Source organism: Salvia hispanica, chromosome 5 (assembly GCF_023119035.1).
Source record: "Salvia hispanica cultivar TCC Black 2014 chromosome 5, UniMelb_Shisp_WGS_1.0, whole genome shotgun sequence".
In the NCBI taxonomy this organism is placed as follows: domain Eukaryota; kingdom Viridiplantae; phylum Streptophyta; class Magnoliopsida; order Lamiales; family Lamiaceae; genus Salvia; species Salvia hispanica.
The window spans coordinates 38,081,856-38,095,526 of NC_062969.1; the positions used below are offsets into that span (position 1 = coordinate 38,081,856).

The following is a 13,671-nucleotide window of genomic DNA, read 5'->3' on the forward strand; positions in this document are numbered from 1 at the left end:
TTTCAATAAAAACTCGTAGAGAAAGGCTAGGTTGAGAAAGGTGAACTAGTATTTTCCCGTTGGATAACAATGTTACAAAAACTTGTTTAAATACATGGTCACAGAAGGACCTAGAATCCTAATAGGCTAAACCCTAATACACTACCAAACAAAATAGAATAACAGAAACATATTTTCTTCTCCTTATCCAAATTGATTAAGTCTTGCTGGCACCAAGGAGCACCTCCTTCCAGCTGGACAGGGGACCACTCGAGGGGAATACATCCTCCGCATTACCTTGGTCACGTGCTACATGGTGCTTGCTATCCAATGCATGGATATCATTTGGGCTGGGAGCATCCTCGACTGAACTCGGATGCAAGCTCAAGGAGACAACGTTTACAGTAATAGTCGCTGGCCACGACTTTAGGCTTTGTGCTCTTGTTTGAAATCTAGGTTTGCCTAGTTTTAATTGCTTTCCAAGATGTTCTTTCTGTCTTACTTGTTCTTTCATTTTGTGATTGCTAGAGGTTTAATTTGTTAGCAAGAAGTGGGTCTCAACTTCGTGAGGAAATTATCTATCTATTGAGTGCCTTAAACGCTTGGAGTGACATCCTGCACCCTCATACATTGAGTGCTTGCGCGAACTAGAAAATCCGCTTGCCGGAGTGTTCGTGATAGATAATGAGAACCTCTGTCTTGGTTGGCTTCTTGAAGCAGCTTGTTGGGTATACTCACATTGAACACACTTTGAGCAGACTACCTATATGTGCATGCTTGTGAGTGCGATTTTACTTTGCTTTGTTGCATCTGTGGGGTCTTAGATTTTAGGAAATCCTTGCTTATTTGTTTTTAGCAGATTTTATGTGCTTAATTAAAGAAACCCGCAATTGGACAATAAATTAGTTTTAATCACGATAATGACACTGATCACAATAATTTACACTATTTTTTTTTAGAAAAGTATATTCAAATTACTCACTTAATGTTTCTTTCGAAGCAAAACTTTTATTTTGATTCCTCTCTTGTTTAAAAAAAAAGAGTTATATTCCTTTATTCATAATTAAGACAAATTTTTAAAGCAAATTTTTGTTTTGGTGTGTGATAAATAAAGAGCTCTAATAACTTACATTAATGAAGACAAATTTTTAAAGCAAAGTCAACTTTATCTCTTCTCTTCGAATTGAGTGTTCAAGTTAATTCAGTGTTTAAAATTAAATTCTACAATTTGATTTTCATCTTTTCAAGTTGAAATTTTCAATTTAGATTTTTCTTCTTTAATTACTAATACTTACATTTGAGAGTACATTCTCAACATTTGGTCATATAAAAAAAATGATAAACATTCTATTCTTATGAATAAAAAAATTGAAAAAATATAACTATTGTTTTGGATAATGAGTGTCTTTGAAAAATTATATTGCAAGACTTTTATTTTACAAAGCGTAGTTAGTTAGAATTTATTTAAATATTGTATATAAAAACTTTAAAACTCTAAAAACTCTTTAGATTAAAGTATGATACTAAATCAAGCTAGAAGCAAGCTTGATTAGTTAATAAGCCTAAAATATCATAAACATGATAAATAAATAAAAGCCAGATTTGGTAATTTTTACTTGAACAATAAGATAGTTTTAACCACGATAGTGGGAGCTCACAATAATTTACATTTTACACTATTTGACATTCACTATTTTTTTTTGAAAAATATAATCAGAGCTCTCTCACTTACTTTTTCTTTCAAAGCAAAACTTTTGTTTTGATTCTCTTATTTTAAATAAGAATCTCTACTCTTTTATTTATGACTGAGACAAATTTTTGAAGCAAAACTTTTATTTTTATCCTCTCTTGTATTGGTGTGCATTAAATAAAAAGCACTAACCATTTATTTATAATGAAGACAAACTTTAAGAGCATAGTCAACTTTGATTTCTGCTCTTCAAATTGAGTGTCAACTTAGTTCAGTTTTTAAAATTAAATTCTTCAATTTAATTTTCATCATTTCAAGTTGAAATTTTCAATTTGAATTTCTCTTCTTTAATCACTAATACTTACATTTGAGAGTACATTCTCTACATTTGGTCAATAGAAAAAAATGATGAACACTCTATTTTTATCTATTTTTATGAATAAAAAAATTGAAAAATGTAACTGTAGTTTCGGATAATGAGTGTATTTAAAAAACTACTCCCTCCGTCCCAATAAATATGCAACATTTGGTTTCCGGCACGAGATTTTATGCAGTATTGTTTTGTGAGTTAATGAAAAGAGAGTAAAATAAGAGATAAAAAAAAGTAGAGATAGTGTTGTTTCCATTTTGGGAAATATTTCATTTTTATTGGGACAAACCAAAAAGGAAAATGTTTCATTTCTAATGCGACAGATGGGGTATATATGAAGACTTTATTTTACTAAACGCAGTGAGACAAGAGTATGATATTAAGGCTTAAAACTCTTAAAACTTTTGAGATAAAAGTATGATATAAAGTCGAACTAGTAGCAAGCTTGACTAGTTAATCAGCCAAAAATATCTTAAACATGATAAATAATTTTACTTAAAAAATCCTTGATTTGGTAATTTTTATTTGAACAATAAGTTAGTTTTGACCACGGTAGTGGCAGCTTACAATAATTTACACTATTTGACACTCACTAATTTTTTAGAAAAAATATAATCAAAGCTCACACCTACATTTTCTTTCAAAGTAAAACTTTTGTTTTGATTCCTCTCATAATTTAAATAAAGATCTCTAATATTTCATTTATAAAGAAGACAAACTTTTAAAGCAAAACTTTGGTTTGATCCCTCTCTTATATTGATGTGCTTTACATAAAGAGCACTAACCATTTATTCATACTGAAGACAAACTTTAAGAGCAATGTCCACTTTGATTTCTTCTCTTCAAATTGAGTGTTTACCTCACTTCATCTTTCAAAATAAAACTATTCAATTTGATTTTCTTCTTTTTCAAATTGAAGTTTTTAATTTGGATTTCTCCTTCTTTAGATCATACACAATAAATTGATAGACATACTAATTTTTGTGAATAAAAAAATTGAAAAAATATGACTTAATGATTTTGGATCAAGTGTGTACTGGAAAATTTGTATCTTAAATTTATTGAGAAAATATATTAAAACGGTAACATAATTAAAATATACATTGCACTTGCGGAAACTTATTTGATAAAATGTCTCTTTTCATTGTGAGTCCATATAATCATTATGAAAATTTAGATGAGAAAAAGTTATACTAGGTTTTAAGCGCTTTTTCTTCGTACAAAACACTATATTTCAATCATTATTGCGTGGAATTTTTCCAACCATTATCAATAAATTCTTTCTATTTTCCAAGTCTTCAAACTTACCTCCACTATCAATAAATTAAAGTTAGATTGTAACCGTTCACCTAATATTAAAGTTGACTATTTGAGGGTTTTTACAATCACTATAAATTCAACACTAGTTAACACTCATTTCAATCAGAAAATAGACAAAGAGAGATATATACATAGTCATAAGTCATCTATACATTAGAGAGGAAATTCTTAAGATGGTGGGACAATCATCAACAGTGTGGATTTTGGGATTACTTCTTGTGGCATCGGTGGCAAGCCATGCAAATGCAGTGTCCTGCCCACAAGCCGTCACAATGTTGATTCCCTGCCAAGATTATCTGGTGAATCCCTCGGCTAAGCTGACGGTGCCGTGTTGTCAGGCGGCTAGCAAGCTCAACAGCTTGGTCCATAGCAGAGCTGACATCAAAGACATGTGTACCTGCCTCACGCAAGCCGCAGCCGCCTTGCATGTTATTGCTGATCGAGCTAAGTCTCTCCCTGACCAATGCCATATACATGTTCCCGTGCCTCTTGACCCTAATACCGATTGTTCTCGGTAATAATTCGTGTATATTTCATATTAAAGGATATAAGCTAGTGAATTTTAGCTTGGCCTCTTACTAACTTCTACAATTTCTTGTTTTTCTTTGCAGCCTATGATCTGTTCCTGGAATGAGAAGAAGCAGTCCGTGCCAGTTTCATAGAATTGAATTAGGCCAAATTACTACAGTCACAGATGTTTTACCATTAAATCTGCACCATCTATCAAACAAAGAGTTTATGTGGATTATTAAATAATTTGTTGTTATCATTTTGCACAAATTTGTCCGATTTTATTTTGTTGTACATATGTCTTTAGTCCGTGCAACTTTGTTTCGCAAACGATTAGTTAACATTGGTGAATCCATTAGTTTATGGTTAGTACTTAATCCATAACATTTAATTTAATAAGTAAATGTTTTGAGGGAGCTTAATCTTTTGGAAGTAGTATTTGTTAATAATAAAAGGTCAAAATTTGTGGGAGCTAAATCTTTTGGAAGTAGTTATTATTAATAATATAAGGTCAAAATTTGAAAGAACATCTTCCGTTGGATTTCTAGCTAAGCCCGCATGAACAAATGCAGAATAAAGAGATTGAAACTAAAATAAAACTATTTTTCAATTGAAAAGTCATTAAATGTCCACATAATGAGTACGGAGGGAGTATATCTGTTTGTTTACACTTATACATTTGATTTTAAATACGAAATGAAAAATATAACACTCCCCATCCCAACTAGATTGAGTTGTATTCATTTTTGTGACGTCTCAACTAAGTTTGAGTCATTTCCCCTTTTTTTATCAAGAAACAAAACATCTAATTACTTTTATTTTATTCTATCACGTGAAAATTGGAATTAATTAGTTTCTAAAACACAAAAGATTGAAGCCTGTATATGATATAGGAGGAAGAAACAAACATTTGAAACTTGCATGGAAACATTAAACTCAACTTCAACAGGCATACAATATCAAATCAATATTGGGAAGTGGAGGGTCACCAGTAGGCATGAATGTTATACCCAGTCTTCCAGCTATTGAAAGAAATGACTTGCCTCACTGCCAAGAAGGAGACCAGCAAAGCCATGATCATCGACACCCTCTGCCACCTGGCATCCCTCACTCGAACAACCACGTGGCACACGAACGCCAGCAGCAGCCCCACCACCGTGTACAGGAAACCCACGGTGAAGCCCTCCGCCCCCAGCTGCGCCCCCGCCCCCCGGTAGAAGAACTTCATCGTCTCCCCACCCTCCTTCCTCCTGTCCACGGTGAACATCGGCACCTTCCGGATTATATTAAACATCGTCCCCGATACGCTGCAAAAGTAGACGAACACCGCCCCCGCCATCCACGTGCTCTTCTCGTGCACCACGCTTTCCCCCGAGGCCAACTTCTTCACCGCATACGGAGACAGGATTACTGCGGCGGCCATCGCTAGTGTCATCTGTGTTTTGGATATCAGAGGGGGGTGGTGGATCGGCCCCACCGAGATGGCGGTTTCGGATAGGATTACCTCGGGTAAAGAATCGAGCAAGGTTGATAAATAGGAGGGGTTGAGTTTGATTGAATCGGATTTGAGATCGGTGGCGGAGGCGGGGATGATGCGGATGTGGGGGATGGCGATGACGTCGAAGAGGGTGAATGTGGCGTGTGATTCGTCCAATTCGACGTGGAAGAAGAAGAGTTGAGATCGGGAATTGTTGTTGTTGGTGAGGAAGGAGGAGGAGACGAGGGAGAATTCGGATTTGAGAGAGGGGAGGGCGAGCTCGGATTTCGAGTGGAGCTTGTTGGAGTCGAAGAAGACGAGGAAGTGGAAGGGGCGGGGGGTGGGGAGGGAGTGGATGCGGCGGAGGATGGTGTCGTTCATGCGGATGACGCCGTTCGAGGAGGATGACTGGAGCGCGGAGAGCGCGGCGGTGAATGGATTTGAGGACTGAACGCGCGCTGTGGCTGTGGCTGTGGAGAGATGTAGGAGGCATACGAGGAGAAACACGACGTCGTTTGTGGAGGCAGCCATCAGTTGTAGACTGCTGATTTAGTTCTTGACGAAATTAATTCCAGAACATAATTCTTACCTTGATCTTTTCTCCTCTGTTTGTTACCAATGGAATTGCCGTATTTCACGTAAACTTTTGTTCAATATCTTGACGTTTTACCATTTACTTTGGGATGTTAAATTGTTAATGCTTTAGATTGAATTAGAAATTGTAAACTAAAAACAGAAATTTCATACTAGTATTTAATTGCAATTGAAATTTAATTGGGTCTCTTTGGTTCACGGAATTGGAATTGGAATTGGAATTGAATCAGAATTGGAATTCTATGGAATTGAATTGGAAGGAATTGAATTCTAATTTAATACCAAATCCATGTTTGGTATAATTAAAGAATTGATATGGAATTGTATTATAATTCTAAATCCTTTGTTTGATAACTCAAAATAAAGTATTAGGAATTGAATTAGAATTCAATTTAAAATTCTAATTTTTTTAAATTAATTATTTTTGAATAATCATCACATTTCTTCTTTTTTCTCATGCTTCAAAATTCAATTTTTTTTATTAACATATCATAAAACTAGTACTGTTATCATAATTAAAATAATTAATCAACGATAATTAATTTATATTATCAACATACAATATACTCCGAGTTACATATACGTAGTGTGTGTGCTTATATAATTTAAATACAAGAGCAGCATTATACGTAGAAAACTATGATCATGTTAATTATATATATTATAACTAATAACATAATTATAAAAAATACATTTGCATCTAAAGAACATAATAAAAAAAAATATTTTTAATCACTTATTTGAATAGTAAATGCAAACACAACTGAATCTAATTACAAAAGACTAAGCTGCACACATTTTTGTTGCAATATGCAAATAAAATACTCCATAAACAACAAAACAAGATCAAAACCTACCCCTTTTCTCCTCCTCTTCTTAGAGCCAAGCCCTTCACTAGGAGATTCCCCCGTCAGGCAGACCACCTCCTCTTCAGGGCCAAGATCGCTACACTTAGCCTCATCAGAGTAATTACCCGACACCTCACCTACCTTTTTAGCCTCATCATGCAAACTCTAGCTCCTCTTCTCATTCTTGAAAGGGCTCCCTTCAGCCCCCGTCTCCCCAGAAACAGACCTCCCTCTTTGGACAACTTGGCCATGTTCATTTCATGTCTTTGCTAGTGAACCATGCCCATGTCCCACAAGAACAGATTCAACGGATTAGGAACATCAAATGGGTTCATTATTTCACCAATATTCCCCCTTCTGAAGCACGAAAGTCTCGCTGCCCTCTCGATGAAACCAGAATCAGCCAGAAAGTTAGGCAGCATACCAGAAACAGGCGGCATTAACGTACCCCCTCACAGCATTGCACTTGGGTTCCAACCCAAATCAGCCCTCACGGAACCAAGGTTACTAGAAGTGCTAACATCATTATGCACATTCGCATCACAATACCCCAAACTCTGTCCGTTAATCGAATGGTCCCATGAGGGTCGAAGGGTCGAAGGATCACTGATCAGATCACCCATCTAAACCTCCCAGTGGAGAAGCCTCTTGATCTCCCTGCACTTATCCAACAAAGTGCAGATCACCAACAGCGACTTCCTGAATATCTCCACCACCTCACTCTCTGAGACCACCAAATCCCGGAACCCTTGAATCTTGGCCTCCCAGCTTTCCTTCCGAAACGAGGCAATGATACGAACAACATAGACAAACGAGGCAAAAGTTCCTCATACCCACGAATTAAAAGCTACTCCATAATTGCATGATTAAAATAAAAAAAATTGGAAATAAAAGAGTAGCTCTCATAAATTGCCTTATGTTTTGTTTCTTTCCCACTTTATTTAAATGCAATAATTACATAAAAATCACGTCAACGACACCAACTATCTATTCTCTGCTTGAAATGTGACTGAATTCCAATCATCTAATACAGTTTAAGAAATAGTTCTCAAAGCATGAACCTATATGCTCAATTATAACTTATAAACTGTATTTGGCACAAAAATAAGGTGAAAAATGTGAAATGCATTGAATGTGTTTACAACAAATCGATCAATTTTTATCAGCAAAAATATGGAACAACTTAAATGTTAATACTGCAATCGCTAACGACCATCACAGCACGCATACAATAAATAATTACAGCATTGAAAAAAAAAGACATCGATTTATAGAGTGAAAGATGAAATTTAAATGGAAAAATGCGAAGAACTTTGGATTGTTACCTGATTATCAATCGATCATAAGACATGAAGCTGGGGTGCATTGCAGTTGCAGAGAGAGAAAGCGGCTAGGGCACAAAGAACAGGGAGAGAGAAAGCGGTTGTGGCAGAGGGAGAGGAGAAATGATCTAATTTTCTTCTTTTTTATACGACCCGTTTTTATTTTTTATTTTTGACCCGTAAAGATCCGATTTGACCTGTTTCTTCATGGAATTGAATTAAAATTCTTTTGTGAATGGATAGAATTGAAATGGTGGAATTGGAATTTGTAGAATTGGAATTCAATTCCAAATCTACATATTTTTGTATTGCCAAACAGTGAAATTAGAATTGAAGGCTCCAATTCCAATTCCATGGCCTCAATTCTGCGGTACCAAATAGAGCCTTGGTGTTTTCAATTACTATGATAGGATTATTTATCTAAATTTAAGCTATGTGATTATTTTAATTTAAGAGGTGACTATAATCCATTATCATACGATTATCTATACAAAATTAAATTGTGAGATTCAAAGAAACGAAAGTATAAAGAATGAGCCATGTTCAATACCGCAACTCGAATATGGAAAGACACGAGTCTTATCTCCGGGTCAGGGCATCTCGTTTGGTGTGGCCCAATCCAAGTAAGTGAGTAATGGGTGAATGGGCTTTGATAATGAGCCTAAGATATGAGCCACGAAACATCACAATGCTGCGAGACTAATTGGGATTGGGATGAATGATTTGGGCTCTCCAAATGGAACTCCAGGTTTTCACATGTATTTAAACATATTTGGGATTTCGTATGTTTGTTTACTTGGAGGCTACAAAAGAAACAGAGTATGAAGCCAGACGGGGGAATGAAAGTACTCAAATCCCACAATTCTAAACCGCAATGCTCAAGTTTGCTGGTGGACTATAGCCGCAATTCTAAATACTAATATATATTGTTTGCTTCGTCGCTTAGTTCAAATGAATTAAGTAAAGATATACTAATAACTAAATTATCATTACTAGATGAATAATATTTTACATATATAATTTGTGAGTTTATATTAAAATATCATTATCATTTAATGCAAGTTTAAAATTGTTTATTTTGTTTACTTTTCCTAGTTTGATTCAAATACATTAACCATCTCACATCACATTGAGTGGTTCTTATTCTTCTACGGGTCCGACCGCCGCAGAGTAACGTACTTCTTCCGTCCCACAAAGATGGTCCCATTTTGACTGGACATGGATTTTAAGAAATGTAATGAAAAATGAGTTGAAAAAGTTTGTGAAATGCGGGTCCTACATTTATATATTAGTTTTATAATAAAATATAAATAATAATGAGTTAGTGGAACTAAAAAAATGGTAAAAAGTGAAATGGGACAAACTTTGTAGGACGGACCGAAATGAAAAAATGAGATAATCTTTGTGGGACGGAGGGAGTAGCTTAATTTGGTCAACATTAGGATTAAAACAGCTGACCGTTAAAAACTAACGGAATAGCTAACGGAGGACCAATTGTGTTCCAATTGAAAATGTTCGGGATGAAAAAAACCAAAAGATAAAGTTTAGGACCAAAATCATAAAATGGATATATGTTCAGGACCAATTTTGGCATTTACTCTTTATTTAATATAAATTCTTAACCTCCGTGTCCAAAAGTTTTGTCTCAACTTTTATGGGCCATGTGTAGAGGTGCCCAAGGTTCAGGAACCGGCAGTTACGGTTCGGAACCGCCGGTTCCGGTTTTAAAAATTATTGAACCGGAACCGAACCGCGAGGGTGTTTCGCAGTTCCGATTTCGGTTCCAAATTGACGGTTTTTCGGCGTTTTTTTTACGGTTTTTCACGGTTTTGAACCGCCGGTTATTTTGCGGTTCCGGCTTGATTCAACGATTTTCCGGCGGTTTTTGCGGTTCCAGTTTGGAACTCCTCGGAACCGCCAGTTCCGGCACAGTTTCGGTTTGAAAATTTTTGAACTTGAACCGAATCACGGTTCAAAAATCGACGGTTTCGGTTCGGATAAATTCTCACAGTTTCGGTTCGGAACAGTAACCGTCGGTTACGGTTTCGGTTTTAACCGCCGGCTCGATAAACCTTGGGCAGGTCTAGACCGTGTGTATTGCAATGGACGTGTGACGTGTCAATATTTTGTCTACTCATACCACACTTGTCAAGCATTCTTGTACTCTAAGACCACTTGTCAACCTAGCATAGATATTTTCATGCAGTTGGCTTAAGTGCATAGCCACACCTAATTCAATAAATGAATGGATCTAAAGACGATATATCATTCGGATTCTAGCAGAAGGTTGAGGATGCATTAGTACAAGACAACTCGTATAAATCCAATTAACTCTTTATTCGAAAAAGTTTAGACTTTTGTACTTCAACATCACAGACAGGTCATATAAATACAGTTGATTATCAATACAAAATTTTCACTAGTCTATCTATATGCTGGTTTCATCGCCCAGGCTGGGAATAAAGCATCTTTCTCTAATTAATAGTAGTAAAAAAGAAAACCCTTTTTTTCTTCGAAATTTTTTTACACGAGCAAAAATGCAGGGGATTAACCAGATTTACATATTTCTTCTGGAAGAACAGAAATACAATAAGTTCGTAAAATGTAGTAGTAGTACTCAACAAAGGTTCATCTTAATTTTACAAACAGAAGATTGACGGTATCATGGTTTATCCACAAAAATACAATTACACATTCCACTGAATTTTCATTTCTTTCTAGGGATATTCATTTTGGCAAGAATTAGATATTATAATCAATATAAAACTTTAAAGTTGTTTCGTTTTCATCCTAAATCTTTTACTTCACTAGTAAAGATTTCCCCCATTTCATAGAAATCTGTTGATAAAATAACTTCATAACGTTGCTTCTGTTTCTTTCGTTATGAATTTATTATCTTTAAGTTGTTAAATAATGTAACAGGTTTGATTCGGCAAATAGAAAATAAATCATCCAACAGAGGCAAAGAAAAGAGGTTGAGCAAAATCAAAGTAGATAACTCGAGAAGAAAGATAATGAACATAGAAACCCAACTCAAAAGAAGGCCATTACATTCGTTTGCTGTGCCTCAGTTTATTTATGAAAAAACAACCACATAATCAAGCATCTACCACATCAGACTCAGCCGAGGCCAGGACCAATTCCGGCTGAGCAGCCACCGCTCCGTCCAAAGCATTGGGCAGCCCCAGCGCCCTCAACGCCAAGTGCGCCGCCTTCTGACCCGAAATCATCATCGCACCGAAAGTCGGCCCCTGTGTAGACACAATTGAAAACCCCCAAATCAGAACCATCTCAATTGAAAAAGTTGAACACTGAATTAATTAATCCGGTTAGGGCTAATTACCATTCTCGGGGCTCCGTCGATCTCGGCGACTTCCATGCCGGTGATGATCATTCCCGGAACGACCTCCCTGGTGAGCCTGACAATGGCATCCTCCGCGGTGTTCATGTCGAGGGCCTTCATCCCGGGGACGCTGTCGATCATTCCGATGCTCCTCAAGCGCTTGACTCCGGTGGCGCCGAATGGGCCGTCGTGGCCGCAGGAGCTGACCACGATTTTGGCCTCGATGACATTGGGGTCCATGCACGACTGTGTGTCGTGGTTCATGGAAACGAGAGCCCAGTTCGTGACGACGCCGGCGACCCTCTCGTTCTTGACGATGAGGTCCTCGGCGGCGACGGCGTTGAAGAGCTTCACGTTGGGGCGGGCCAGGAGCTTGCTCATGATGGTGGAGGTAAAGAGGGCGGCGTGCTTGATCACCACGTAGTCGTCCGTCTCGTCGTACTCGATCTCGAGCTCGTCGAGGAAGTGGTGGGCGGGCTTGCGGACGACCATGGCGGAGAAGAGCTGGCCGCCGAGCCACGCGCCGCCGCCGGGGCTGACGGACTGCTCGATGATGGCGATGTTGATGTTGGGGTTCTTGCTGAGCTCGTACGCGCAGGAGAGGCCGGCCGAGCCCGCGCCGACGATGACGACGTCGGTGTCGGCGTAGGTGATCATGTCGGTCATGTAGCGCCTGGTCATCTCCCGGGAGACGACGGACTCCTTGATGGGCTGGAATTTGAAGCTGTCCAGGTTGTAGGCGGCGGACATGGTCACGGACGCGGATTTCAGGGGCTGGACGGCGGCGGCGCGTGTTGGCACGGCGGAGCCATGGAAGGAGGACTTGCTGTCGAATAATTGGGTTTTAGAGAGGGAGGAGGTGAGGGTGGTGGCCATGGCTGCCATTGATTATGAGTATTTGATTTGAGAGATGAGAGAGGAGAGAGTGAGGAGTAGTAGTGATTGTTGTTGAGTGTTGATGATTGTTATGAGGGGAGTGTGTGATTATATATGGTGGAAATGAGGGCTGATGATGAAAATATCGGAGGAGAAAAGATCTCGTGATGTGGGGTTGATTTTAATTTTAAGTGATAATATTTGAACGATGCAGAATCGTCAACCTTTTCGTAAAATCTCCTTTTTCATAAAATATCACAAGTTTTTGAATTATTTTGTACAAAATAATCTAACGGTACACCAAAATGGGGCAATGGATTTCTGGCTAGCCAGGCTTGTGAACAAGTTCCAACCGTATATTCATTCATAGAAATAGATAGACTACAAATTAGGCTACAAAATACCAAGTCAGGACTGTAATATTTACATATCTTAAATATCACATTTTCTGTTTCGATTAATGTCAAAATATAAGCTGTAAACCAATTTAATTCAGGTCAATCCATATCGATTAACACTCGCCCTAACTCGTAATATTTGCATTCATCATGGTATGTACTATATAATGTGGTCATGTGGATGTCAAACTGCGGAAACCATTTTATCAATCCATTTGATACGAAATTTATAACTAACTTTAGCTATTCAGATTTCAGTCACTGCTGTCAGATCAATACCCCAGCATGCTTTCAAAACAAATTAACTCTTGCACTCCTATTTTTTTTCTTAATAATTATTCCCTCCGTCCCATTAAATATGCAACATTTGAAAATTGATACAGGTTTTTATGTAGTGTTGTTTTGTAAGTTAATGAAGAGAGAAGTAAATTTGAGAGATGAAAAAGTAGAGATAGAGATGTTTCTATTTTAGGAAACGTTTCATTTTTAATGGAACAAATGGAGTATTTACGGCTACTTCTACAAGAGCAAAATATAGACAAAAATCAAATATTCATATCACTTATAATCTGGTATTCAATAATAACTAATCAAAGAATCTGCAGCATTATACCCACAGAAAATAAAAGTAAAATGTTGTACCACATAAAATATATTTGGCCTTACATAAAAAGAGCCTCATAAAATACATACTCAGTACTTATTTCGTAATTATATAGCTCTCATCATTGAGTTGTCGGGCTATGCACAAATCCTTTGATTACTCACTTGATGAGTAGATATCACACCCCTTCCTAGCATCTAAGTCGGCATTTAATAATTTTGTAACTATAAACAACCAAATTTTGTACAATCAAAATAAGATTATATTAATAATTTGATATATTAATTATATATTAAAATTATAAATATAGCAAGTGGACAAGTTAAAAAGATTTATTAGC

General features: G+C 37.0%; 2 protein-coding genes, 1 long non-coding RNA gene and 1 pseudogene across 3 annotated transcripts; 1 reads left to right on the plus strand and 3 right to left on the minus strand.

Moving 5' to 3' along the window:
* Positions 1-3,476: 3,476 nt before the first annotated feature.
* LOC125186681 (non-specific lipid-transfer protein 1-like) lies at positions 3,477-4,099 on the plus strand. The gene is made up of 2 exons (XM_048083096.1): positions 3,477-3,873; positions 3,971-4,099. The coding sequence occupies exons 1-2, from the start codon at positions 3,533-3,535 to the stop codon at positions 3,975-3,977; spliced, it is 348 nt and encodes a 115-aa protein (XP_047939053.1). The 5' UTR covers positions 3,477-3,532; the 3' UTR covers positions 3,978-4,099.
* A 734-nt stretch (positions 4,100-4,833) lies between these two features.
* Positions 4,834-5,877, minus strand: LOC125189983 (annotated as a pseudogene).
* A 776-nt stretch (positions 5,878-6,653) lies between these two features.
* Positions 6,654-8,369, minus strand: LOC125186978. Its single transcript, XR_007170545.1, has 2 exons — positions 8,114-8,369; positions 6,654-7,556 (listed from the first exon to the last, which is right to left on the minus strand). It is a non-coding gene; the product is annotated as an uncharacterized LOC125186978 (long non-coding RNA).
* A 2,716-nt stretch (positions 8,370-11,085) lies between these two features.
* Positions 11,086-12,420, minus strand: LOC125188752 (thiamine thiazole synthase 2, chloroplastic-like). The gene is made up of 2 exons (XM_048085790.1): positions 11,454-12,420; positions 11,086-11,361 (listed from the first exon to the last, which is right to left on the minus strand). The coding sequence occupies exons 1-2, from the start codon at positions 12,336-12,338 to the stop codon at positions 11,209-11,211; spliced, it is 1,038 nt and encodes a 345-aa protein (XP_047941747.1). The 5' UTR covers positions 12,339-12,420; the 3' UTR covers positions 11,086-11,208.
* Positions 12,421-13,671: the final 1,251 nt, after the last annotated feature.

Coding starts and splice junctions, on each gene's coding strand:
- LOC125188752 (XM_048085790.1), bottom strand. CDS start 12,338: ATGGCAGCCATGGCCACCACCCTCACCTCCTCCCTCTCTAAAACCCAA. Junction 11,362..11,453: donor TCGACGGAGCCCCGAGAATG/GTAATTAGCCCT, acceptor GTGTCTACACAG/GGGCCGACTTTCGGTGCGAT.
- LOC125186681 (XM_048083096.1), top strand. CDS start 3,533: ATGGTGGGACAATCATCAACAGTGTGGATTTTGGGATTACTTCTTGTG.